General features: G+C 37.9%; 1 protein-coding gene across 3 annotated transcripts in view; it reads right to left on the bottom strand.

Moving 5' to 3' along the window:
• FREM1 (FRAS1 related extracellular matrix 1) overlaps positions 1–19,311 on the bottom strand; it is a 64,708-nt gene extending 45,397 nt beyond the window's left edge. For 2 of the 3 annotated variants that reach the window (XM_031507351.3, XM_085565995.1), the window contains exons 1-10: positions 18,897–19,311; positions 13,664–14,171; positions 9,102–9,196; positions 8,263–8,564; positions 7,574–7,770; positions 6,584–6,907; positions 5,148–5,256; positions 3,228–3,359; positions 1,376–1,720; positions 566–708 (exon numbers count right to left, since the gene is read on the bottom strand). In XM_031507351.3, coding sequence (XP_031363211.3) covers positions 566–708; positions 1,376–1,720; positions 3,228–3,359; positions 5,148–5,256; positions 6,584–6,907; positions 7,574–7,770; positions 8,263–8,564; positions 9,102–9,196; positions 13,664–13,978 — 1,962 coding nt within the window. In that variant the 5' untranslated portion in view covers positions 13,979–14,171; positions 18,897–19,311. The other variant, XM_085565994.1, reaches the window with a different exon arrangement.
• Positions 19,312–26,649: the final 7,338 nt, after the last annotated feature.

Below are 26,649 nucleotides of genomic sequence, written 5' to 3'. Positions count from 1 at the left end.
GTAGAATCGTCAGGTCATTGCTCTCAATAAGAGAGTGTCCCAAGCAGCTGTTTACCAACATGCATGTGCAGAAGGGGATCACTGGACTGTGAGATACAGGATGTAACTGTTGTGCCATACCATCAACACATGAGTAATGGAGGTATATAACAGTTAAAGGCAAAGCTTTTGAATCTTAGAGGTTTCCCTTTAAATTAAATGCGCAGTTAAATTCAGTATGTTGGGCTCTTGCATTAAAAAAAAAATAGTCTATTCTCAGTTGACTTCAGATGGGTTGTTTAATTTTTTTATGCTGTACCCAAATGCTATATGTTCTCAACATTTCATTTTATAACATAGGAAGATTTTTCAATTAACTTGTCTCTATTCAGCCAGGGAGGGAATTACCCCATTAAAAGTAAGAACAAGAAATAGCCCTGAAAAGAAATAGCACCATTGTTTGTGGTGATGACAGTCATCAGAAAAAATCTATACCAGTTCTACTTGAAAGCCTGTCAGAACATGTAAGATATCATGCATTTGAAGAAAAAAATCAGAAGACTGCAAAGCTGCTTCCATTCCGTACCTGTGGCTCTGAGAGATTTGGAGGATCATGGCTATCACATAGCACAAACTCAAGGGAATCTTCAAATACTTCTCCTCCCAAATGATGATAATAAATCATTCCATTAAATAGATCCCTCTGAAGAAAACTGTTGACAGAATACCCTGTTGAAATGAAGAATTCATCTCCTATTGAACACTCCATGATTTTAATACTACATTAAAGTTTTACATTAGCTGTCCAAGTAACTGGAGAAGTATAATGTCCTCTTTTTCACCCTAACTGGAGCAAGGCCTTCTAAATATTCTGCCATTGTCTTCCATATTGTCTGAAGATCACCATCAACTTCTTTTCTGTGTCACTTGAAGATCATTTAAAAAATGAAGCAACACAGCAAACAGGCTGAAAGCCGTGTTCAAAAGCCAGAAGAGAATTTGCAGGACTAGCAGCCTCTATAGCCTGTGTTGTTATATGGAAGAAGAGTTTTCTCATCATTTAGCATAATTAGGATCATGTCTTAGCTGTGACTTTATCACAGATCCTTGCATGTACACTAACTTCTGATTAGCTGAATAGTTTTTCCAGAGTAAAGTACTGCAGGGAAATGGACTCGGAATGGAAGAATTGCAGGATAAATTGTGTACACAGGGACAGTTATTCTAGTACAGAGACCAACATTAATTAATCAAGAGGTTTTACACTACAATGAAAGAAGTCCAAATTTGCCATTATTTGTCCTGAGCCAAAATAAGGCATCTGACTGTAACATTTGCTGCAATTTTTAAAGGAGGGGACAAAGGAAAGTGTGCTTTTGTGAATGTGCTTCATTACCTAACATGTTTGATCCTGGGTTCTTCAAGACTTCTCCAGCCTTTGATGGTTTGGTAATATTGAATAGTATGTAGTCATCACTGGAATCCATGTCCGAAGCATGAAGCATGGAGCGCTGAATCAGGATTGTCTGTCCCTCATGAACTTCAATGACCACGTTGCTGATCAGAAATGGAGGGCTATCATCTTTAGGGAGGATATTTATTGGAAACTTGTGGCGAATACTGTGGGAGCCATCAAAAACTCTAAATACCACAAAATCCTTAGTAGAATCACTGTCATCATGATGGTAGTGGACAACTCCAGCCTGAATGTCAGAGACAGTGAACATGAATCCTTTCCCTCCTGTCAAAATAGTGGAATAAAGCACATAAAAATGTGTGGTTCAGCTGAGAAAAGTATCTTTCCACTAATATGATGATTATTGAAGGAGAGAGATGAACAACTCTTGCTAACTAAAAAAATCAAATGTAACTTCACCTACCAAAAAAGTTTTTAAGACTTGGAATAGCTGATAAGAATGCAGATTTTGTAAGTGTGAGAGCCGAGAAAATCCTCCAAATGTCACTAAAGATAACCAGAGACATCAAGGAATTTTAACTGTGATTGTTTCCAATTTAATTTCAACCTCTATTTTCTTATCAGAGCATTTTACAGTCATTTCAAGCATCAAAGAATATATTAAAATATATTTATAATTGAAGATCAGGATTTCATTTCAAGTAAAATATAATGATGTAGGGATTTTGGCATATTAAGGTTATGATCTGTAGTAAGACAGTTTTATACCTCTGCTTCACTAGAAATGTTATGCGTACAGACAAATATTCAGGCAAGCTAAAGGATTCAAGAACTGCAAGCTGGCACTAAAAGGGCCACCAAGAAAAGAAGCCAAGCATTCCTCTAAAGTTTTACAAAAAAAATAGAGGATTGCCAAAAATTGTGGTTATGTTTTCCTTGGTGTGAGGAGAGACAAAAGAGAACAAGGCACAGTCACTGGAGATAAAATCCCACCTCTGCTTGGTGCATGGTAGGGGCAGGACTGCAACCAGGAGATGGGCCCTGAGTGGCTGCACAGCCTCCCTAATGCTGTCTCTGGGGCTGAACACACCCAGCACTGCTAACAACACAGAGTTCCTGTCTGTAGTTTTGCAGGAGGATGATCTTGCAGATACTGGACTACTTGTCAGGAGTTTCCAGGATTTAAGTTTACTTCTGAGTAGTTTCTATGTTTGCTCTATGCAAAACACCACCTTTTTTGTTCTTTAAATAGTTTCTTCATGTCTTTAGGTTACATGAACACATTCAACTATCAAAAAAACTCAGCATTCATAGTGGCAACATGTTCTCACCCTGCCAAGAGCAGAGTGATTTCCTTTACATGACCTTTTACCCAAGCACTGTGGTGACTGATATGCTGGAGAGAAAACTAGTAATATTTATAATGCAGAAGGCTAATGAGTTAGAAGTCTTATTTAATTTCAACTTTTTTGAAATAAACCTTAAAGCTGCCAGTAACTACTATATCCAAATGTTGTCTGCATTTGCCAACAAAACAAAAGCACTTGATATTCCTTAACATCTGCAAGCAAAAATGTAAGAACTGAAAATTCTTCTGTGATTCTCCCAAATCGTGTTTCTCAATGAAAGCATAGCTAATTTATTTAAAATTTTGCCTTTGGAGTGTAATCATATGTTAGGAAATTAAAGGTTTAAATACTTAACTTTTTGAACATTCTTGTTTTAATACCTACACCTAGTATGGCTGTAGCAGGGGAAGGTGGTCAGCAGAGGGAGCAAAGTTGCTGTTTTATCATAGAGATTTTTCCAGTCTGCAGCTGAAATTACCTACCTCTGACTGACAGTCTCCCATGTTGTAAACCATCAACTGTGACCAAGCGAACATTCTGGATGTCATCATTGTCTACAATTTGGAAGTGCTGCCATGTGATGGGTCGGGATTGCCCCTCTAGAAGGTTGAGGCCTGCAAAGAGCAGAGAGTTACGTCACTGTCAGCACCTAACATTTCTAAAGGTGTTTCCAGCCAGGGAAAAAATCCAGAATATTTAATTCCATTTACTCATCTATGTGTGAAAGACATTCCAGTGAAGGTTTAGATCTTAGGAAAAATTTCTACACGCACAGAGTAATTTAGCTTTGCAACAAGCTCCCCAGGGCAATGGTGGAGTCACCATCACTGGAAGTGTTTAAAAAAAAAGCAGACATGGCACTTCATTATATAGTTTAGTGGGCATGGTGACCTTCAGATGAAGATAATTTTGGAGGTTCTTTTCAACCTTAATACTTCTATAATGCTATTATTCTAAGGCCACCTAAAAATATGATAACAGCTTCTGACATATTTGATTTTTTCATTTTCTTTAAGGAACTTTTTTCAGAGAAATAACCAATTCTGATGTTGTAGAATGCACCTAGTGCAGGTAGCTTCACATTTTGCCCTTGGTCAGGGGGAAATATCTGGAGGCCTAGGCAAAGAACTGTCAATGGGCCCTTTGTTTGAAAGAGGGAATGGGGTGTGGCTGCTCACCCAGAGACTGCAACAAGAACAAATATCAACACTGGAACAAGTACACATAGATTGTGGGGGTATAAAAGTCAAGAATTCCTTTGCTCAGGGTTCCTCCCTGGAGACACCCAGTTTGAGTCAACTTTGTGTTGCTGAACCACATAGAGGAAACAGATAGGTAGGATTCCAATATGAGAAACCCAGGTTGAGCCAGTAACAGAAAGATGTCTGTTTCTATGTGTGTGGTGAGTGTAGGAAGTCAAGCAGGACATCCATCAGGTCACTGGAGCCGCCTGCTGTGAATGGCTTCAGTCCCAGCAGTGAAAGTCTTGGGTAGTGCAATTGTGGCTCACAGAGAGGGATATCGAAAAGGTGAGCAGGAAATTTCATTGACATCTGGTTTCTAATTATCTGATAATCTAAGGAGGCCCATTTCTGGACATTTGCACTGACTGGAGCATTGCACTTGAAATCTCACAATGTCTGTAAGTGGGTATTTGGATTCTTTAGTGAGTCTGCAGTTAAAAACATATGTTGATCTTCCTGTCAGAGGACAGTGCTCCTTCTTAATTAGAGAGCCATTTCAGGTGAGGTTTCTCTGGAGGACATGGGGATACCTTCTTCTCAGCTCCTTTCCTTTTCTACTATAGGAAAACTTCACTTTCCCTGGTGTTAACTTCTAGACATGTTTGATCTTTTGTATTTTTCCTTTTGATGATTAAATATCAATGCACTCTACATGAGAGACTGTTTCCTTTCCAGTGCAGGCATTATAAATCTGTTTGAATTATACCTAACCCTGTAAGTTTTTCAGGCTTTAAATGGCTGGTTGTATATCAACCCTTTTTCCTAGATGTTAATTTTTGCACTTTTACTTTAAACAACACCAACAAGCCTTGGTCTTTCCCACATGCTACCCCACTCTTCCTAGTCCATCATATATTTTTACTTAATATTCATACATTTTATGTACAGTTCATTCTTCAAGAAAATGCTGTATAAATAAATCACAGTTTTCCTGTAACTCCATTTTTATTTTTCATTCCAGCTAAGACATTAGATCTTTTTCAAGTTGTTGTAATATGTTCCCTCCAAAATGGATATAGGGGAAAATAGATTACTGCTCCTTCAGTTTAATTATCTGTAGATTCCATGTGTAAATCTGATTTTTAGAGCTTTGTCGAATACGTGTGTCAAGATATTATTAATTCTGAAGCAAAATTAACTTAGCATAAGAGATCCCACCTGTATTCCATGAAACCCGAGGGGCATTTGTATCTGTGGTTCTGATAGAAAGATGCACAGTGATTGGTAAACTCCTTTCAAAGTAGAAGTCATGCACCTCAAACTCCACCTGTTGTGAAAACAGATAAACTGCTTATTGAAAACTGGAAATCCAAAACACATAGAGTGCATTCTCTCCTGGGAGATCTTACAGGTATCTGATAATATGTTAATACCTGACTTAGTTTCTAAAAGGAGTCATGAAAGCTATGCACGAAACTGAGTATCTACCTTCTTTGCTCTTTGCAGTGAATTCTGTGAAACTTAGTTTGTAGTGTGTGTAATTTTCCGTTTATTTGGCGTTCAATCATCAGCTAATGTAGAGCTTTTTTAAATTAGTAGTAATAAAAAGTGGAGGAGACATTTCCTGCTCTTTTAAGATGATTAGGACCAGAAATAGAAATGACAGAAAATACATTCACTACTACAGAAAAAAATAAAATTTAAAAAAACTCTGGAGTTTTCAGGTTCCAGAACTGTCAATTTTTTTGAAACTGCAATCAGACAATGCTGAAAGCAGAACTAAGATGAGGCACTTAAGGAGCAGATGTTTTTGTAGGATGTCTGGTCCCCACTTTAAGGAAACAGGGAAACGAGGTTCCTGTGACAGCCAAGAAAAAAAAAAAGTGAGACAACTCTTGTGAGCATTAATTGCCAGTTACTGTTGCTGTTGCTCTGCTTTCCAGGTAACCATCTCCTTGCTCTGATTTCCTGTTTATTCAGTTTTATTACTTTAGTACTAACCATTTTGCTTTGATTGGATAATTCCTTAAGTAACTTATCAGACAGTTATTTCATAACTTACTCAAGAACCTGCAGACAGAAGCCTGATCTCATTCACTATTTGCATCATGCTCTCTGTGTTAGTGATATGCTTTTACTACTCACAGCAGGAACTGTTGGGAGCCCCTTTTTGTTATCCCTAAACCACTATTATCACAGCAGGTAGGCTGTAAGGCCAAAGTGCAATGACTTTAAATATGTCACCTCTAAATAGGTCACAGGGATCAGTAACATCATGCAGGGATAAAAGCTGTGTGTAAAAGGCACCACTGATCCTTCCAAAGACTCTTGGGTAGATGTACAAGCACTGTTATTTCACTATTTCTCTTACTAACCAAAAATCCTGTTTAGATATTTCTCAGTCAGAGAGGATAAAAAGTTTTCAGTACAAAGAAATTCTTATGTAGTGAGCAATAAACATCTATTTTGTGTTAGTTAAGATGATGTGTCATAGGAGAAAGTGGTAAAAGATTTTGCCTTTGCTCCTGTATTGCATATAGTTTTAAAAACTTTTTTCCCTGAAAAATATCCATTACATACAATTACATTTATTTCCATTTTACTTAATCTTAAGGAGGTGAAAACTAGCAAATGTTGACAAATCCCACTGTTACCTCATAATTCCTCCTCTCTGTGTGGCTGTTGTTTGGAGGCTGATAAGCAATGAGCATGTCACTGAGATCCTTCCACGTGAAGGAGCCAATAGGTTTTGTGTGGTCAGAGAGGTGAGTGATAAAGCCTTGTGGAGGTGGCTTGGTAATGTTGAATATAAGCAGGGACTTTGGAGTTTCATTGTCTTCAGCATCAATAGTTGTGGTTGTAATAGGAGTTAAAATAAATTGGTCTACTTCGAGGATGAACTTTGCCATTGGGGCAGCTTTGGGTATTTGGTTGGGAACAGCACCTCTAATCTGAACAGGGAGCCATGCATACTCCGTCTACAAAAGGAAAAAATGAGACAACTGAAAAGGCAAAGTAAAGTGAAAAAATAAATCAAATTTCTTCTATCTTCACATAGCAAATCAGGTTACATATTGAAACAATAATTAATTTTAAAAGAAAAACTAAAATATTTTAATTAGAAAATGCCTAGACTAAATATTGAGACATTATGAATATGACTTTCAGGTTTACTAGTCTTATTTGTGTCCTTAATTTGGGTCTGAAACTACTTACTTAATTTGATGTGAGTTTAATGAATAACTTTATCTGACGGAAACATGCACAAGCTATTAATTATTATTAACTGAATATGTTCACAGAGCTCTTAACTTTAATTACTGTGTATGCTGAAGTCAGTGCCGATCATGCTGTAAAAAAATGTGGAATTATGCCAGAATTAATTTTTCTCTTAGGATAAACTACTTACGTCTGACAGTAATCAACCAGAGGTGTTTCTCTGTGGCCATAATGGTCTAATCATAGAGGCATGAAGATAATGCCTATCATTAGCTTAGCTGGTACATTTCTAAGAACTGAAAAAATTTAAGGGCTCCCTTTCTCTCTTCAAACAGGACAAGGAGAAAAAAAATACTAAAAGAGAAACAACAATGACAGAAACACAGGATGACAATCAGACATTTTAAACTTGCATAAAAACCTACCTTGTGCAGAGTTTTGCTTCTTCTGTCTGAGAGATCCAACCTCACAGGAATATAATCAGTGTGAGGTGAGGGGGGGTCAAGGTGTCGGTACTGAATTCCCATCCTCAGAAATTCTTCACAACTCATCTTTTTGTTGTTAATGTCTCCTTGGCCCAGTGTACAGCTCCCGTTTCTGCACTCTTGGCCCAGGCTGTGCTCTGTAACACAAAAGCAATAGTGAAAGTTACCAGAGCAGAAACCACCATGGGGAACCTGCCCATGTAGTTAAAGTAACCATGAGAGAGACAGTGTGATGAGGCTCCTTTCCTGACTTAATTTCTCCTAGAGGATTTTGTTTTCATCTGATGTTTTCCAGATACATCCTACCTTGGTGTTTTGGTTAGGTGCTGCTTCCAGCAACTACCTGTGCTGTTTCTACTGAGCCTTGGCACACACAAAGCTATCACATTGGCCCACATATCTGTGGGCCAGAAACACAATCCAGTCAAGGAATTATTGACTCAGATCTGTGATCTACATGGTATCTTACAAAAACTTCATGTCCCTTTCACGCCCACAATAGCTGAAGATGTTCATTAAACTTCTCATGACCCACTGTTACACAGCATGTCTGAAACAACCCACTGCTGCAGACTTATCTGCTGTGTCTCTTTGGAGGTGCTAATGCAAACAACAAAAGCACGTCATACTAGTGCCAGGGAAGAAGCTCCATGACTGATCTCCATGAAACTGCCCTTGCTGCACTTTCCTGGTGATAAGCTGGCCATGAGCAGGCAGGTGAGTTTCTGAAGAGATTATGGAAATGGTGCAATCCAGGTTTATCTTCCTGTCATAATCAAAGGTGAGGACATTCTTGTCAATCACCCTAGACAGACCGTAGTATTCAGGGACCTCCAAAGCATGGGAGCGCATTTTTATGATGTTACAGTCTGGCTCAAGTAGCTGCACAAGAAAGGTGAATGTTTCTACAAACGTTTCAGTTTCTGTAAACCTGCAAGGGACACAAGAAAATTAGTTATGCTTCTTCATGCCATATTCTGTTGTTTTGTGATTTGGGCATTGTCCGTCTTCATCTTCAAAATGGAATTACTTGAACTGATTTCTCTCGTGTTCTCAAGCCTTAAATCACCATAACCCAGATCTTGCTGCCCAAATTCCCCTACTTATAATGGTGTGTGTGAAGGAAGAGGTTATTCTCTGTGTGTATATGAGAGTTCTGTCAGCAGGACAGCAGGGGACATGCAGTACTCTGAAAGTTCTATTGCCACTTTCCATAGCATAATGAAAAATCACTGGTTTTTCAGCAATACATAATGAACATTAAATGAGTGTATCTGCAATACATGGTGAGAAATATTTCTGTAAACAGATGGTCACTTTTTGACTAATGATGCAGCTACTGAATCTAAATAGTTACAACATGTACAGCAGAACATGCTTTAACTGTAAAAAATGGACTGCTTACTCTTCCTAAGGTCATCTGGGCTCCTGGTAAAGGAGTGAACTGTGATCTGCTGCTGCTGCTTACCTGTACAGCCTAAGCATGACCATGTCTTCATCTAGAATCGGACATCCATTGTGGGTATATTTGACTTCATTAGGAAGGAAGTGACAGTCAAAAACCTATGAAGGAGAAAGAATAGATTGGCACCACATTGCCAAAGATGTTAACTTCACAGAGTTATTCCAGAGTGCCTGGAATACATCAGACTGACAAAATGTTTAATATGTAATTCATTTTTATGAATAGGTACTGTATTACCTGTAATATCTACTGGGAGATTACCTGTACTGTAATCTCCCAGTGAGAGTTAGAGCAACTACTTAACATGGGGCTGCCCACACTCCACAATTAGAAGGGCAAAGTCATTGTGATTGTTTCATACTGCCAAGGCCCTCCCTAATACAACAAATAATTTGACCTCACCTTCTCTACTACTGCAGCCTGTGGAGTTAAGGGTGTAGATATATCCAGCAGTACATACAACTGCAGTGGTACTGAAAAGCCAGCAGCTCCAGCATTATAATTTGAGATTTATTGGCTTTTAAAGTTGCTCATGACAATAGCTTGATTATATAATAAATCTTGCTTTATGTCCACTATAATTATACCACAAAAGTACAACAGTGAAATTTCTGTTAGAAACTTTGCTAACTTAGAGTTGTTCCCACTCAGTAAAATGCATTTCACTGTGAATCTAAATGTAGTTTTCATTGCATTTTTCCAGGGCAGTATTCACAAATGGTTCTATGGACTTCCACACACTAAAGTGAAATCTGTTCAACACTCACTCACAGACATAATGAGACCATAACTAATAGCAATTAATATATGTATATGGCCGACTGACTAGCCATTTATTTTTTAAAAAATAAGAGGTAATTTCTTAATGATAGTAATTTTTAAAAATATGACAAAAGAATCATGAAAATTAAGTGCCTTGCATGAATTTTCTTCATTTCCCCAAACACTTTAGATGACAGTGAAATGACTGAGGGACTTTAGTGAGGTTTTAAAATTTTGACTGAAAGTGTAGCTCATAGAGAACATTTCTGGATGCTCTTTCAGTGTAAAATTGATGTAATAATTTAATTCTAAATTAATTGTTAATACTTATTAACTGAAGCACCTCATTACCACCTTGTGGATTTACAGTAAAGGATTTAAGAATTATTGAACTTTGTTTCTTTCTCACTATTGCACAGAATAGAACTTACATTCTTCTATAATGGAAGAATAGTTAGTTTCTCAGTTTTCATTATTAGTGAAAGGGTCTACTTCCACTGAAGGCATTTTCAGGTGCTCAAGCAATGTGATCATTTTTATACATTCCAAGCAGTTTTAAAATTAATTTATTGCCTGCTTTTAACTTTCATCAAGAAGTGCATTGTACAAAGTCTTTCCTTTATTTGGTTGTTTTGGGGTTTTTTTTAAGTGATGAGATGTTTGCTTTTCAGACATATATACATGGATTAACCTCTTGGAATAATCTGTGGTGTTATGGAAAGTACGCTTGGTTTTATTTGTTGGGACTGTTTAGAAAGGAAGGACAAAACAATATGTGAAAAACAAAATTACTCTCATACAATGAAAGTTTTGACTATTTTCTGGCTTTTCTGTTGTGCATTATTTTCAAATGCCATAGAAATATGTGCTCTTTTTTTTTTTTTTCCCAAGGAAAACCAAAAAATGTCTTTTTCTTTGTCTTTTCTATGTCTTTTTCTTAGTTAATGTCCCTTCTTTTTTAGTACAAACTAACATAAAGGACATAATATTTAAGTAATAAATTGGATTACTTATATGATAGTCTGCAAAAACAGAAAATAAAATTAAGAAGAACTTATGTGGTACGCTATCTTAAAGCAAAAAAATATATTTTATACAAAACTCACTAACATTTTCAGAAGCTTAGTGTTGTACAATGAAAGTAAGATTCTTCACTGATGTAAATCAGTGTAGAGCCCTCAGAGTCAATAGGATTTTGGTTACATAAGGGTGTTGTGGTGGACAAGGCCAAAGGGATTACAGAAGTCCAGATAAAAGACATCCGAGCCCTTCCCTTGCCCGCTGATGGAGAAAGCCATCACAGAAAGCCAATGGGTTGATCAGGCAGGACCTGCCCTTGGTGCATCCATACTTGCTGTCCCAAATCACCTCCTTGTTCTCCATGTGCCTTAGCACAGCTTCTAGGAGGATTTTCCCCGGCACAGAGCAGAGGCTGACAGGTCAATAATTCCCAGGAAAGATCTACCCTTTTAAAGGATGTGTACTGTATGTCCCTTTTCCCAATCTGAAAACCAGGATTTCACCTGACTGCCATTACTTTTCAAATATCATGGAACAGCTACATCATCCAGTTCCCTAATGACTCTGGGATGCATCTCACTGGGTCCAATCATATCAAAGAATGAATGTTCTTGTTTTTAAGACATTAGTTCCGCATCTTAATTGGCAACAAGAGATTGGAAAATTTAGAACGTTTTCACAAAGGTTTGGCACCACTGACTGACAGTCAGTTTATATGTGTATAGAGACACAATCTGCTTTGCAGAAAAAAACATCTGTTTTATGTTTCCTGATATGTTCTCCTTTTGTATGAACAGGCAACTCTAATTGTCTATAAATTCACTGGGTGAGACAAAGGAAATCTAAATATTTTCCTAATTACTGTTGAGTTTGAAATTTTTCCACTTCAACTGCTTTTTAATTACAATTTATAATTAAATTGTCATACACTCCTAGAACATTATTTAATGGAAGTGAACCAGAGACATTTTCTGGCTGCAGAATTTCCTGTGGAAAGATCGTGAGTGGCACTAGGAGATCTGGACTCTGGCACCTTTTTTCAGGAATGGTGAAAGCTCAGGCACCACTAGCAGGCCCAGCCATTGTCCAGCCTGGTGCCCTAGAGCCACCTGCCCAGCAGAGCTCTTCCCTCCACATGTGTGCCTGCCACTTCCACACCCAACTGCCTGGGCACATATTCAGGCCATGGAAGAACAGGTGCTCAACAGAAGTGGGGCTCGGAGAGGGGAGGTAGTTTGGAAAATAAGGTGCAGGGAATGCACATCTCCTGCATCTCTTGAAAAGGGCCTCTAGCTACGTGCTTGAAACATGTTGGGTTACACAGGACTAAGTGGTATTTCAAAACACCTGGGTCCTACTGCACATAGAAGCTGAGGCAGAAATTAAAAGCAAAGCCAGACAGATTGCCTACAGAAGAGGTTCGCTGTAGGTTTCACATGCATGTCCCTCTTTTCCTCCTCTCCTTTAGGTTGTATATCATGAAATATTTCTTTACTGAAAAGTTGGTCAGGCATTAAAACAGGTTCCCCAAGGAAATGGTGGAATCACCATACTTGGAAACATTCGAAAATTATATATAGGTAGGTCTTAGGGACATGGTTTGTAGTGCACCTGGCAGTACTGGGTTAATGGTTAAACTCAATGTTCTTCAAGATCTTTCAGTCTTAATGATTCTATGTTTGTATGAATCAAGGGCCAACAATACTGGGAAAGTAGAGGTGGGGTACTATGGTCAGTGTCCCTGCACTGGCAGAAAACAAGCCCTGGGTAGTTTCAGCAGATGCACTACACTACTTACTACCAGTCTCTAAAGATCACACATTGTCTTGTCTATCACCTTCTGTTTTTCCTGATATGTCTCTGCTCCTTAGGAATGCTGATTCAGCTGAAGTACTTGTCAGTGGTTTGCAAAAATAATACTGATAACCAAGTCAGAAGTTTTGAAAAATCTATTGAGATTGGTGGTTCTTCACCTATCTTCACAGAAGCCACCAAAAACCCTGGAAAGGAGGTTAAAAAATAGATTTGTATACAGTCACATGAAAATATATGCTGTGGCACAAACCAGAATTTTTCAATCACCAAAACCTGCTTGGTTATGAACCATTAAAATCATTTATCTTCTGTCTATAACATTACATCTTCATGACAACTGTGTTCAACTCCTTCTTGCTATAACTCAGGTGGGCAATTTGTAAAGCAGATGAGTAGCTGAATGGTAATATGTGAAATATATTTCATTATTACTACAAGCTCAATATTTGAACAGAAGACAGGGGAATTTTAATGTATTTGCCATCTGCTAACAATTTGGCTGTTGCAGAGCAGAACAAACAATGCTGCACAAAATGTGCTTATTGTGTGTGATTATTTTTTTCTTAATTGCTCCTTAAGTAGTGGCTCCGTGACTAAAATTCAAAATGCTGTAGTGGGATATGCATTATTCAAGGGGCACTGGTTACCCTCATGGGAGAAAAATAAGCAGCTGAGAGATTGGAGGATATCTCCTAACTGGAAGTTTTAATACCCATTCTTCACTTGTGAAAGGAGACTCTGACTGCACTGTCTTCTGTGCAGCTGTGCTATTGACCTCAGCTTTTGGATTTCAGGGTTGCAGTTCTCTGCCAGATATCTACTTAAGCAAAGGGCTGAATCCCACACACCTTTCAGTTCCATGCCTTTTAGTCACCACCCAAAGAACAAAAATCAATCAAGAAACTCCTTTTAGTTTCTCCCAGACCTGCACACACTAACACTCAAGGCAGCAAAATAGAGTCAAATACCTGTGGAGTAAGTTTTCCAACCCTCTGTGTTATTGGTTCATTGATTACTTCCACTTTACAGGCATCTTTCTCTCTGGGGATGGAAAAGTTGAGGTCTTCTTCTGATAGAAAGACAGACTGTCCTTTCATCACTTTCACCCCAAGGTTCACACTAATAAAGGAGGAGTACACAATTCTTAACATAACAGGCAGCAGTAGAAACAGCCAGCTTTTCTCAAAGGGCTTCATATTATAAGGGAGTGCCAGCCTTTTACACCAGTGAAAAAATTTCTTAACAAAAGGAGTTTTCTTCCTCCACCAGCAGACTTTCACCATGTAATGAAGGCATTATTAGTCACAGATAAAAAATGTATGACATGTTTTCTATTAATAGACTCTACTTGACTGAAATTTGGGCAGTTATTGGGCAGATATTTTCAAAATATCCTTAGGTATTTTATAAAATCCATTGATTAAGCCTGACAAAATAATGAATGTGTTCTCCAAGTCCTTCCAAGGTTTGTAAATCCTGAAAAAAACAAGAGAAAGGAGATTTCTATAAGTCATCAGGCAACTATAGGGATAAAAACAAAACAACTTACATATATAAAATATTTCCACCATTTCTCACAAATGCAGCTCATTTCAATACCATTCAGTGACACATGATCAGAAAACAGCAGACAACCCCAAACTCTGAGAAAAATTTGATGGAAATGAAGAAGACAAGATAATATGGAAAATAAATTACACAAGTTTCTCATGCCCCTAATTACAGTGACTCTTCATCTTTCATGTTCATAACCTCATAAGAATTTTTTCTGACATTAAACAAGCACTATTGAAATCCTTTTAAAAGCCTAATATCTACAATCCTCTAAAGTAACTGAAGTTACAAAGAATAGGAAGTGATATTGATTTAATTAAATTCGAGATCATAAGAATTCCAAGACAGTAAAGTTTTCGTTTTTGTAAATTTTTAATGCCCTGACTACTTATTTGCTACAACCTTGCAACCAACAGTGAAGTTTCCTGAAAGTGAATTTAAAAAAAAAAAAAATTCCTTGTATGTCTTTATTTTCTTTGTTGTTAATAGGTAAGTGTTCACCCCACTGTTTCTGGCAGAATAACTTTCTGAGCAGCCTGTAACTGAATGCACATATCTACCCAGTTTCAAACTTCACTGAAAAACAACTGGCAGTTCAGAAGTTCTGTAAAATGATTCACTTCCAAAAGTTAAACAAGACAGATCCACTTACTTTATCCCATATTTAAGGTTGAAGACAATGAGTCTCACATACATATAAAGTTAGATGTATGTTGACTATGTAGCTGGAATGCAAATTTTTACTTTAGTTTTCTAGGTATTTATCTGAAAGTCTTTCCATTTTGGTTTAAAATATTGAAATCATACCAGGCTAAAGAAAATCTGAGAGAACATGTAGAATTTTAGCCAGTGGGAATAAAATGAAATCCATGGTAGAAAATTCAAATAAGAAAACAATTAGAAATTTTTATTTCAGACTAGGACTTGGCAAAGAGCTAAGAGGTCGTTAATGACTCTGACACATAGACCTCATAGTTTATATCTCATAACAATGCCACTAACTCTCTGCTCCATAATAGCAGGCTGAAGCATAGAAATATGGTGCAAAATAGCTTTATCCACAGGCATTTTCTTACATGGCACCTCTTCAGAAATTATAAAATTAAAGCCTGGATAGTTTTGAATTTCTCCACTCCAGTGTGGATAGCTATCATAAAACAATGTTAAAGTTGAGAGACAGCTTCATCAACAGGTTGAAAATTACACTCATGCAGAAACATCTGCATCTTGACTATGCTACAGCCCAGGTTCATTTGTTTCTGGCGCCCGCCCCATAAATCCCAGCATGGAATACAGCTGTAAACCTTGGGTGCAGCTAGTGGTTTCTATGTTGCCTTTTCCTGCATTGAAAACAGAACAGAAAGTGTTCAAGAGGAATCAGGAGCATTTTGGTCTATTTAATGGTGGATGTATGAGACATTCTCTGCTACAAATTTGGTCCTGTTGTCACTGTGTATTACAGTCTTGCAGACAGAGCTCCTGTATCACTATATACTTGTCCATTATATTCCAGCCACTGGCCTCTACTTAGATACTGTAGGACTGTCTCTTGAGGTGGCCAAGTAAAGATCTTGGGAAGTACAACCTCACTTCCTTAATTACTTTCACAACCATAGCAAGATGAAATGGCAAGAGATTCTTTTAGGACATAATGACAATAAAAAGGTTTTGAGGTGAGTGCCAAGGTATTAACATCCTCCCTATCTGTGAAGGTCTTTGCTTCAATGAACTCATGTGTGTGCTACATGGTATTTATACTGATTGACAGTGTTCTGCTCTTCAGCAGATAGACAGCTGCTGGTGATGCCACTGTCACATTTTGTGGCTGCTTTGAGCTTCCTTACAATCTTCTTACTTCTCTGCCCTTAATATCACAGCTGAACCTGATTCTCCTCTGCTACTCATTGCCATGCCACCTGTGTATTCAGAATGGACATAGAGCTAAGGGACTATTTAATTCTAAATGTACCAAAATATTTCAGATGTACTTAATGGCCTAAAGAAATAACAGCATTCACAAATGACATAGAAGGAAATTATGCTGAAATTAAGCTGTTTTCTCATCAACTTCCTCAGGGTCTGTCTATAATGCCAAAATAACTGAAACCACTGAACAACTCCAGGTGCATATCTCACAAAAAGCTACCAGCTTTGTTCCCAGAAGCAAAACTGTCATGTCAGTTCCATGATATATCATATGCTAGTTGTTATTTCTCAGTGGGGATGGAGCATATGATTTATGAGGAGTGGCTGACACAGCTGGATTTGTTCAGCCTGAAGAAGAGGCGGTATTGCTTATTTTTAGACTTCTAACAGAGGAGCGCCTGGAGCACAAGGAAGAGACCTACAAACCCAGTAAAATATCAAGGTTTATTTAATAAACAACCAATCAAGGCCTGAGTTGTTTGATCAAACTTTGAAGCCAGATTTGCCATAAAACTGGCTTTTAATGGAGAAAGAAATGGGTACAGTTACCTGCAGAGGTCCTTTTCACCCTAAATCATGTGCTAACTCTAACCTGAAAAGACACAGCCATCTGACTGCTAGGATCTAAATTAATTACCTGGTATATTTCTGCAAAACACAGAGTTATACCTTGCCACCTATCCAGTAATTCCCCTGATATCCAATACCCATACTAGTATAAAAAATTGTGGCAACAATCAAGGAAATCTCCTTTCCCATACTTTTAGGCAATTGGCCAAGCTGGCTCTGAGATTTGGAAGTCTGGAAGGTAAGACCCAAAGATATGCTCAAGGCATTGAAAAAGGGACACTTGGCTAAGGAGCTGCTCATCTGCTGGAACTCCTGCCCACTCAGCAGATGAGGCTGGGGGGAAGGCAGAGGAGAAGGGGCCTCTGAAGAGGTGGTGAATGCGACTCTGCAGAGCTGACAGAGGGACGTACCAAACCAGGGACAATGAAGAGGATGGTTTCTGTTAAAATTTCCTCCAAGTGCCAGAGGTGGTTTTCCCTCAGGGCTGCTGTGCACATGAGAAATGATGCAATGGTGAATTACAAACACAACAAGCTAGTGAGTCTGATTGTGAGCAGAGTTACACTGATGTAAGTTAAAGATTAATACAAATTATTTAGATAGCTATCTACCAACACAAAACAACTGAAAGTAAAATATGGAACAGCACTAGTAAGTCTCAGCTTTAATAACTAAACCTTGACTAAAATACCAGTAATCACAAGTGACTTTGAGCCAAGTCTCAATGATGCCCAAAGCCTTCATTGGGATTTGGATGAGACTTCAAGAGTTTCTCTGTATGTGACAAAATCTCTGGTTGTCTGGGATATTTCCATGAGCAGATAGATCAAAATTGCCCTAATCTTTTGCAAAGCTGGAAGGGGATAATGGAGAATGATTTGCTTTCATAAATACCAGAAAAAGTTTTCAAGAAACAGAAAAACATACATACAATTTTGAGGACAGTTTTAAAGAAAACAAGTAAGAGCTTTCCATGATTTCTAGGAAACAAGATGAATATTATTACAGCAATTAAAATCTAGCCCAGGGCAATGAATCATGAGCTATTAAATTAGGGGGTTATAATTTCTGAATGTGTACTTAACAGATGCATCCCTTGGACTGCTTGCTATTTAATAGTTTTGTTCCATGCACTACAAACAAAAATTACAGGTCACCAAGAAGCTAAGTATTTGGCAAGGTATTTGCTGAGTTAAGGAATGGCAGATAACACTCTGGAAGTAGTTACACCTTGGACGCATGCCAACAGCAGAGATGCATTTTGCCTAAAGTGCAATCCTGAATTAGTTGAGATTGTGACTAGTAAAATTCCCTAACTAGAAAATAAATAACTTGAAAAATCCCCTCTTAGTAACCATTTGAAGAAACAGTGTATAATTATCTGCAGAATTTGTTGGAATATCTCAGCAAAACACAGTAAAAGCAACATATTTTTAAAAGGTGATGATTCCAGATAAATATATAGAAATTAGCAGGAAATATAAAACCTTTTTAAGCACACATGTGTTAGGGGATACATGTAAACTTTTATACATGCATATAACTAATAAGCCTCTGCCTAGTTTAGATGAATCAGCTGTCTGAATGAACATGAAAATGTAAAATTGCTGACAGATTCTTACTGCAAAATAAGTGTATAATTTTAAAACATTCATTTAAAAATAAGTTATCCCAAGTGACTGAATTATATCCTTTTTAGAGACTTATTAATATCAAATGTTTTTAGCATATGTCTCAGTGCTTTTTATCACATTTCTTCTAGTGTGTCTCATTAATGCTATAACTTTAAGCAAATAAATCTTATTTAGCTCTTCCAAGCTTTCAAAGCCACAAAGTTTTATTATATCTGAATAAAAAAAAAAAAAAAACAGCATAATTGAGAAACATATATTGACTTGAATATTAGGATAAAGGAAGATGTTTGGAATCCAAACTTTCAAGTTAACATCTACTAAACCACTGGCAAAACCCAGTGCCTGCTTTCCTCAAAGTTAGAAAGAGCTTTCATCTATCTCGAGCTCAAAAATTACTGCCTGGCTGCTCTACTGCAACATTCAGCAACAAACTGGACTCTGCAAGCGGTTAAGCACTATTACAACCACAAACACCAAGGCATTCAGTGTGTACAACAAACTTGAATAAGATACTTACAGGTAGTAGTGTTTCTGCTGGAGGCTGAACATGAGATCAAACTAGAAAAAGAGGAAAAATGTATGTCACTGACCCAGTAATTTCTGTTTTAAAAGGCTGGCAGAGAAAGAAATCCAATGAGTGAGCGACAGAGAGAAAGCAGAGGGGGGAGGGGAGAGAGATAGATGAAATTCCAGTCTTTCTGGTCAGCTTGGCTGTAGTTTTCTCTGTACTGAAAATCCACAACAAGCACTCCTTGCTTGCAAGACTGCTCCTGACTGGAGAGTCACAAATTACAAATACTTTCAGGCTCCGTATGATAAAAGCACTCAGAGAAGCCTTGTAGTGTTTACACTCAGCAATGTTTCTCTGCTAGCCAGCCCTAGATCTTCTTTTCCCCTTCTGCTAGTTAAGTCTGTTGGGACCAAAAACTAAGCTGCTGTTATTAATGTTCACTCTTTTTTTTTTTTCCCCCTCACTTTTCCTTGTTTATTTCCTTTGAAATCCACACAAACACTCTACCATAGTACTATTCAAATTATAATTTTCTTTTTTCCCATTCAGAAAAGCAAGAAAGATGAAGAGTATGAGCAAAATCCTACCAATTGTTAAATATCTCATAGGATTCAATCTCTCCAGCTTTCTGTCATGAGATTCACATGAGATTTAACTACCTGATGAGATTCTAAGTAAAATTTGTTACCATACAGTGGCTCTTGCAACCTGAGGAGTAAACCTGGCAGCCCTAATTTTCAGAGCACAAAGACTGTATTGCAAAGTCACAATACAAGGACAGACTACCCTACATCCACCTCAGCACAGGGACCCAAAAAGGTTTTTAAGTATCCAGAAAAACATTTTCAGCCCAGCAACAGGGCATTGTGACAATGGCAAGAGGGACACCATGGGGAAGAGCTACTGACTTCCAGGTTGCTTGTATAAACAGGAGTCAAATCTAGCATAACTGTAGTGCTGTAACATTGTCTCCCCTTGTCCTTCTTTGAATAAGCAAGCTGACTTTGACTCTCATATGGAAACAAAACCACAATATAAAAATGCAAAACTGAAGTCAATAGGAAGAAAGAAAAGAACCAGCAGATGTTCCTGTGGCATGACTTATGTACAGATGAAGAAAACAGATGACTGTTAAAAATTAAAACAAACTCAAAGCTACACAATGTGTAATACGATGCAATCTGGTTTATATTTCCCTAGGAAAAAAACACCATGCAAAAAAAATTTCTTTGAGGTACATTACTCATATTAGAGTAATGTACTCTCCTGGATTTCAGACCACACATTTTGTCAGGTTTCAGAAAAACCTGCAATAAATATTTGTCTCCTCTGAGTTGTGTAGATGGCTGTGGGTTAGCCTGTGTGTTTCTAGTTTTGCTTGCTGAAACATAGCTTTTAATTCACTGTGATGAATGGCCTGTCTGTATGGTACAGTGGTCTGATTAGGAGCATCAGCATAACTGTCCTTATAGGCTGATTAAAATAGTGGCAGCTTATTTTAAAGTCTGTGACATATTAATCAATAATATCATTGCAGAACCTGTCTTCAACCAGTTTTATTACTGCAGCAATGAACTGAACATCTCATTTCTTATTGCACTCCTTAACTACAATTAATTTTTGCAAAATATCAAGGTCCTGTTATCTAAAGAATAGAACAAAATTACCCAAGCTTTTCTTGATAAATGCCAGAGCATTGAAGAGAAGATAAGCCTTTTGTACAATGCTCAGTCTTTCCATTTCAAGTTTTGCCCACACAGGAAATAGAGTAGTTCTGTTTCCCATAGATGAAACTTATGCACAGGATATATTTTTTACAAATTTTTAGTAAAATCATGCAGTCCAGATTGTTGGTACGAAGGTAATAAGTTATAGGTTTTCTGCAAGCTTATGTTAACAAGATGCAGTCAAAATCAGCAACTTTTTTCACAGGCTTTTATTTGAAAAATAGTTTAAAAAGAACATACTTGAGGCACAAAGCAGGCAAGAGTACACACACACACCCTGACACCTCACACACAGCCCCATCTCTGCTCTTTCATTTTGACTTACATTGATAAGCAAAGGCCTAAACTCCTGTTGTCTGATATCTGCACATTCAGTCAACACTCCTGTAAGGAGGATGAGGTTCTTAAAGGAGCAAAATAATTGTTCCTGTCCTAATCTGAGGTCTGTACAAGAACGTGATCTTCTGCATTGTGAGGGGAAACAATACAATTCTTTTCCAGGCATTTACTACATGACATAAATTTTATTGTGTGAGGAAAAATACCTGGTAGCATCAGTCCATTCTTCATGCAACTTTTAAAGAAAATGTTCTAATGCATCCATGTCTTACATGTAGTACAGCTGTCAGAAGATCAAATATACTGGGTTATTGCCAGCTGCTTCACTGGCAAATACATGCAGAGAATCTATAATAGCAAAGTTCTTGACCAAAGATAAATCATTCAAACTTTTGACTGCAGAAGGGGCATTAGGCATACAGAATGGCATTATGGAAAATCCAACAAGGCAGCACAAATATATTTGGTTTGTGTCAAGCAGATCAAAAATGTTGCCTGAATATCTGAGACAAATATAAGTGGCATTTCCAGTAAAATGAGTAGCTTCCTTGAGAAATCCATATTTAGTTCTATTATCTCAACTTTTAAAGACATTGATATTTTCCCAGAAGACTTTGTATCTTGGGCTCGACCCTCAGACATTGCAGAGGACAGTGAAAGGACATCTTCAGAGACTTTGGCATCTTGGCAACCCCTGTAGTCCTTTGCCTGAATGTATCTAGAACACGTCACCACTAGTAAGGTTTATTCAAATTATACATCCGTAGTGATTAGCATACATGCTGTAAATCATAAAAATACCTCTTCATGGCCATGGTATACACTAGGCATAGCTGGATAGAAAGCAGCAAAGTCTTCCCTCGATGCCCTCCAGGCCAGCCTCACTGCAGCATGCATGGCCAGGGCTGTGGGACTGTGTGACCAGAGAGGCTTGTCCCCCACTGGACCAGGATAGTAGAGACACATAATAATTTTGTAGGAAGAGAAACTCAGCTATCACCATTCTTCAAGACACTTTCTGCAGCATTAAAAGATGTGTTTGTGTATGTAAGCTTCATCATAGTATTTCAATTCTAGAAATCAGGAGTATTTGTACTTGTGCTCCCAGCACAAGTATATACCTATATAGGTATTAAATCTTTGTCTTCAAAGCTGCTGCCATACCCTTCTCATCTGCAATAAAAAGTTAAAGGTTAGGCTTTTCAAACCTTCAGGTGACATGGTATGAAATAGGTGGCAGCAGCTAAGATGACCATCAGCATTTCTAACTTTTGAGGGTGGCTGGGGTCTGGTCTGCCACACAAATATTACACATGAGGTCACAATAAACCCTTTCTTACCTCTTCCTGGCCAAAGAGATCCTAGACAGGTTGAGCACCAAGAAAAGCATCAATTTGGCACCACTGGAGAGCAGCACTTAATGAAGACCTTGCAGGAATGGGAATGTCTCTGTGGTAGAGGAAATAATTATATTACCTCTTGCAAAGAGCTGGCCTGTTCATTAAGGTACCTAACAAGGGATAGAAAAAGCAATTTTTCACACATCAAGAAGCATAGGAGAAAAAGTATAAACACGATGTGTACAAAATTTAGGCTAAAAAAACCTAACAATAATCCCAAAACACAGGAAGGATTGGCTCATGTTGGCAGTCTGTCAATTTCTTGTAACAGTGCTCACAACCAGGCTTCAAAATGCATATTTAAAATGCCTGTGTTTTCCCTCTGTCTTTAAAGTCTGTTGTTACCTGTCCAATCATTCCACCAAAACCCACAGACCATGTGTCCTCATTATTCAAAGGGGGAATTGTTTCAATTGCAATTTACTTCAAACTGGAAGACTTTTAGGAACATTACCTTATTGCCATTAAAGCAATATGCACTCAGGAAAGGTTCCTTGAGATCAATCAAAGTGAATTTAATGAGACTCTGGAGATTTTTATCCAGTCTTTGAAAACTGAGCCTTTTGTGGGGCAGGGCCTTTATTTTGGCTTTAGACCACATATGGATTTAGACTACAGCTGGTACAAATGGATTTTCATCTCAGTTCATGTTTCTAAAGTTTCACTGACTTTCCTTATTTAGCTCACTCTGGCACTGGCTATGAAAGATTTGCAAAAATAATTTTCCAAACAATGTCACAGATTTTATTTTTCTATTCTACAGAAGGGTGTAAGTTCTGCAAAGGCAGAATATATCTCAGAAGCATAATATGGTAGGTCTAACACATAGTAGATACTGCTCCTGACCTTAGCAGTAGTTCAGAAAACCAATACTTTTTAGAATATTGAAATCATCCTATGCTTATCCTTGTACATCTTATGTAGAGAATGGAGGCTGAAAAGCAGGAACACTGGTTCTGTTCCCTTGCCTCTGAAGTCTATGCGTTTACCTACAGCAGTGCTTTAGGTGTGACAGCATAGTCCCAAAACCACTGCAATCCCTAACTGTTCAGAAGGTATGCAGAAGTCTTTAAGCACAGAATAGTGCTTTAAGCTGATATAATCCTCTAAAAAGATTACTTCTGAAGAATTTTCATATCTTGGCATTTAGCTAAGGTGTTATTAAGATGAGAGGTTAATTAAAGAAAATTGAAAGAGCCTTCTGAGATAGAAGAAGAAAAGAAACTGCACTAGCTGGCACCTGCTGAGGACAGCTTAGGGAATTCTTTGAAGATCTGTTATGTTAATTCCAACAGCACCAGATATGATTCTTGCTTGTAATTAATGAAACATAGCGATGGGAAAAATGGTGACTTGTTCAGAATATCCCCACTTTACATGTGGTTATTCCTGTCATCTTTCTGCTCTAATATCAAAGCCCAGCTGTGGCACAAGCAGGACCCACTGTCATCTGGGCAGATGCAGACCTAAGGAAGGTAGAACAGAATGGGCAACATGAGAGGTTTGGGAGACAAAGCCAAAAAGAAAAGAAGAGGAGGGCAGAACAAATACTGGCTTGGAAAGGAGAGCCTGAAACCCAGACACCAGCTATGGAAAACAGCTTCACCTCACACAGCCCAAGGCACACCTTTGTTTCAACATTCTCACTGAACAGCATGCTAGTGTTAAGACATGATCTTATGAGACCAAGGAAATGCTTTCCCAGCCTGACACAGATCTGTATCTTTATGTGTACAAACAGATACAACTCAGCAAGAATTTTATAAGAAATTATGCAAGTAATGCAATTAAGTTTGGTCACTGGAAGCAAGGAAATATACTTTCCTTTTCAAGAATTTAGGATTATAATTGATAATACAAAGAGAAGGAGAAAATTCTTAAGTAAGAACCTCTAAATGTCTGAGAAAGAATCTCGAATAGATGTTTTGAATTATGGTAACTTCATGAACTTCCATATCTGAAAAAGGAAATGGCAAAAGACATGCTATGAAAAACAGGGAATTTCTAAAAATTCAGCACATAGTCACTGTAGTCAGTAGATTCTTCTTTCATTATAAAAAAGTCAGTTCTACCTTCTCTTCCTCTTTCATTATTTGCACTATTTTTTTAAGTCTTTCTTTTCTAAGTCTTCAAATGACCAAATGTAGCTCCATTTCAGTTTCACCTGGAAGTGCCTAGTTTTTATTCACAGTATATGTTTCTTGCTTGAACCATCCTTCCTGAACTGGCAAAAGGATGAACCCGTAAAAAAAAGCTAAAGGAAGTAAATATACTTCATTTAAAACCACTTTCCAGCTGAGGTCCTTTACAGAGTAATGGTGAATAATAATGTGAGGTGTCTTTTCTCTTGGCAGTTTGTCCAAACAGAATTTTAAATTAGCCAGCCTAGGTCTGAGTGAAAAAGTTTTTGAGGAATGTAGGGTGTTGGCCAAAAAACCGGATGCTTGCAGAAAGAGCTGGGATATTGTGAAAGAACAGAAATATAAATGAGGGACAGAGAAATTTGTCCTGTTTTCTGACTTTCCCAAGCCAAAGGTACCGAAGGTTAAATCCAAACTGTGAGAGCACTAAATCACATATATTGAACCAGCTGCAGTATTTCCAGGCCACCAACAAGCCTCACAGATTTATAGAATGACAGAGTGTTCTGGTTTGGAAGGGGCCTTAAAGATCATCTATCCTATGCCCCCTGCCATGGACAGAAGTGTCTTTTACAAGATCAGGTTGCTCAAAGTCTCATTAAATCTCATCTCATAGGATGGATTGGGGCACATTTCAAGTATTGTTAGACTGAAATATACAATAACTTTATTAGTGCAGACCGAAGAGAAAGCCAAAGAGAGCCTGGGCAGAGCAATTAGAAACCTACTCAACCTTAACAGCATTACAGTGTACATGGCTGTAATTAAGAAAATAAGATATGCACACACCTAAATCTGGATTGCTCACAACTTTGGAAAATGGCATTTTCCAGATTGAGTTAAATGTTAGGTTGAATGATCTGAAAAAAATAATCTACCTTAAATTCAAGAATGCTAAGTTCCTTGAAAACATGTGTGACTGCAAGCCCAAAGGAAACTTCCTGTGGGACACCATCATGCTGAGCAAACACTGCCTGGCTAGTGTGGAAGGGGCTCACTTCACTCCAGCAGATGTGTGGCCATGTCAACATGGACCTTTGTCCTGGAGGATACAGCAGTACTGAGCTAAGGCACTACACGAACAGTCAGGAGAACTTCAGGGGCATCTGTTTGACCCCAGCTCCAGTAGATTGCAATTATATTTGTTCAGAGCTTACTGGGTCTGAAGCAGGGTCACCAGAGGAGCTGGCCTCAGAGCTCCTCAGCAGCTTCAGCACAAGAACTGAGATAGCCACCAGACTCTTCAGCCACCAGCTGAAACAGCTGAGGGTTTAGAAATGTAAACCAACATGAATAAGCCTTTTATTAAAAGCAGATAACTCTACCTGAATCTACAGACAGGGGGTTTTGATCTGACTCTGATTTAACCTCTACCCAAAAAAACCCTAGTATTTTGAGTATATACAGAGTTTTTCAGTGGGTGAATCTTGGTTCATTTTCCAGTGAGATGGAACATTGGAACTGAATTTTTTTATAGCTTTTGAGGAGAGATAATCCCTTCCTCTGCAGATTTAAGAACTGACAGGACCTACTTCCTAGCAGGTTAGACTACCTGCAACAGCATTACTGAATACTTAAGGATATTTCAAAACCTAAAAAAGACATTTTTTAAAATACAACTTGGTTAAAAAAAAAGTGTTAATTTCACAAATTTATAGACTGCACTTCAAATTGTCTGGGAACATAAAGTCTGAAATTGTAAACAGACATATTTAAATATGCATCATAGGGTCACCATTAAAAAGTGTACCAAACTCCTCTTCACTCGTGTTCAAAGTTGAACCAGGACAAGCCAGAAGAGTCACCAGTGGCACTTACTGAGATATTCAATCTTGCAGCAAGTAGCTTTATTTTAACAGGACAATGCACACATCAACAAAAACCCAGTTAAGAACATAGGCAAAAACTGTAGTTTGATCTTTTTAAATCATGTACTCAGGACACATCTGTAATCACACAGAAGGGAGAGGCAGTATCAAGGACCTCTTACCTGTGGTAAAGATTTATGGTCCTTATAATATAAGGAATTTCACTACGTTGAGGCTATTTTATTCTGTTAATTTTTCTTTCATCCTAAGAAAAGGTAGAAACAATGGTTTCAAAAAGACTTATTGATGTAAAAGAGTTTGAAAGCATAACACAAGAGAAGTTT

Source organism: Lonchura striata, chromosome Z, assembly GCF_050655825.1.
Source record: "Lonchura striata isolate lonStrDom1 chromosome Z, ASM5065582v1, whole genome shotgun sequence".
NCBI classification, from domain to species: domain Eukaryota; kingdom Metazoa; phylum Chordata; class Aves; order Passeriformes; family Estrildidae; genus Lonchura; species Lonchura striata.
Note: the sequence above shows the minus strand (reverse complement) of the source record. Positions and strands in the feature narration are given on the sequence as shown.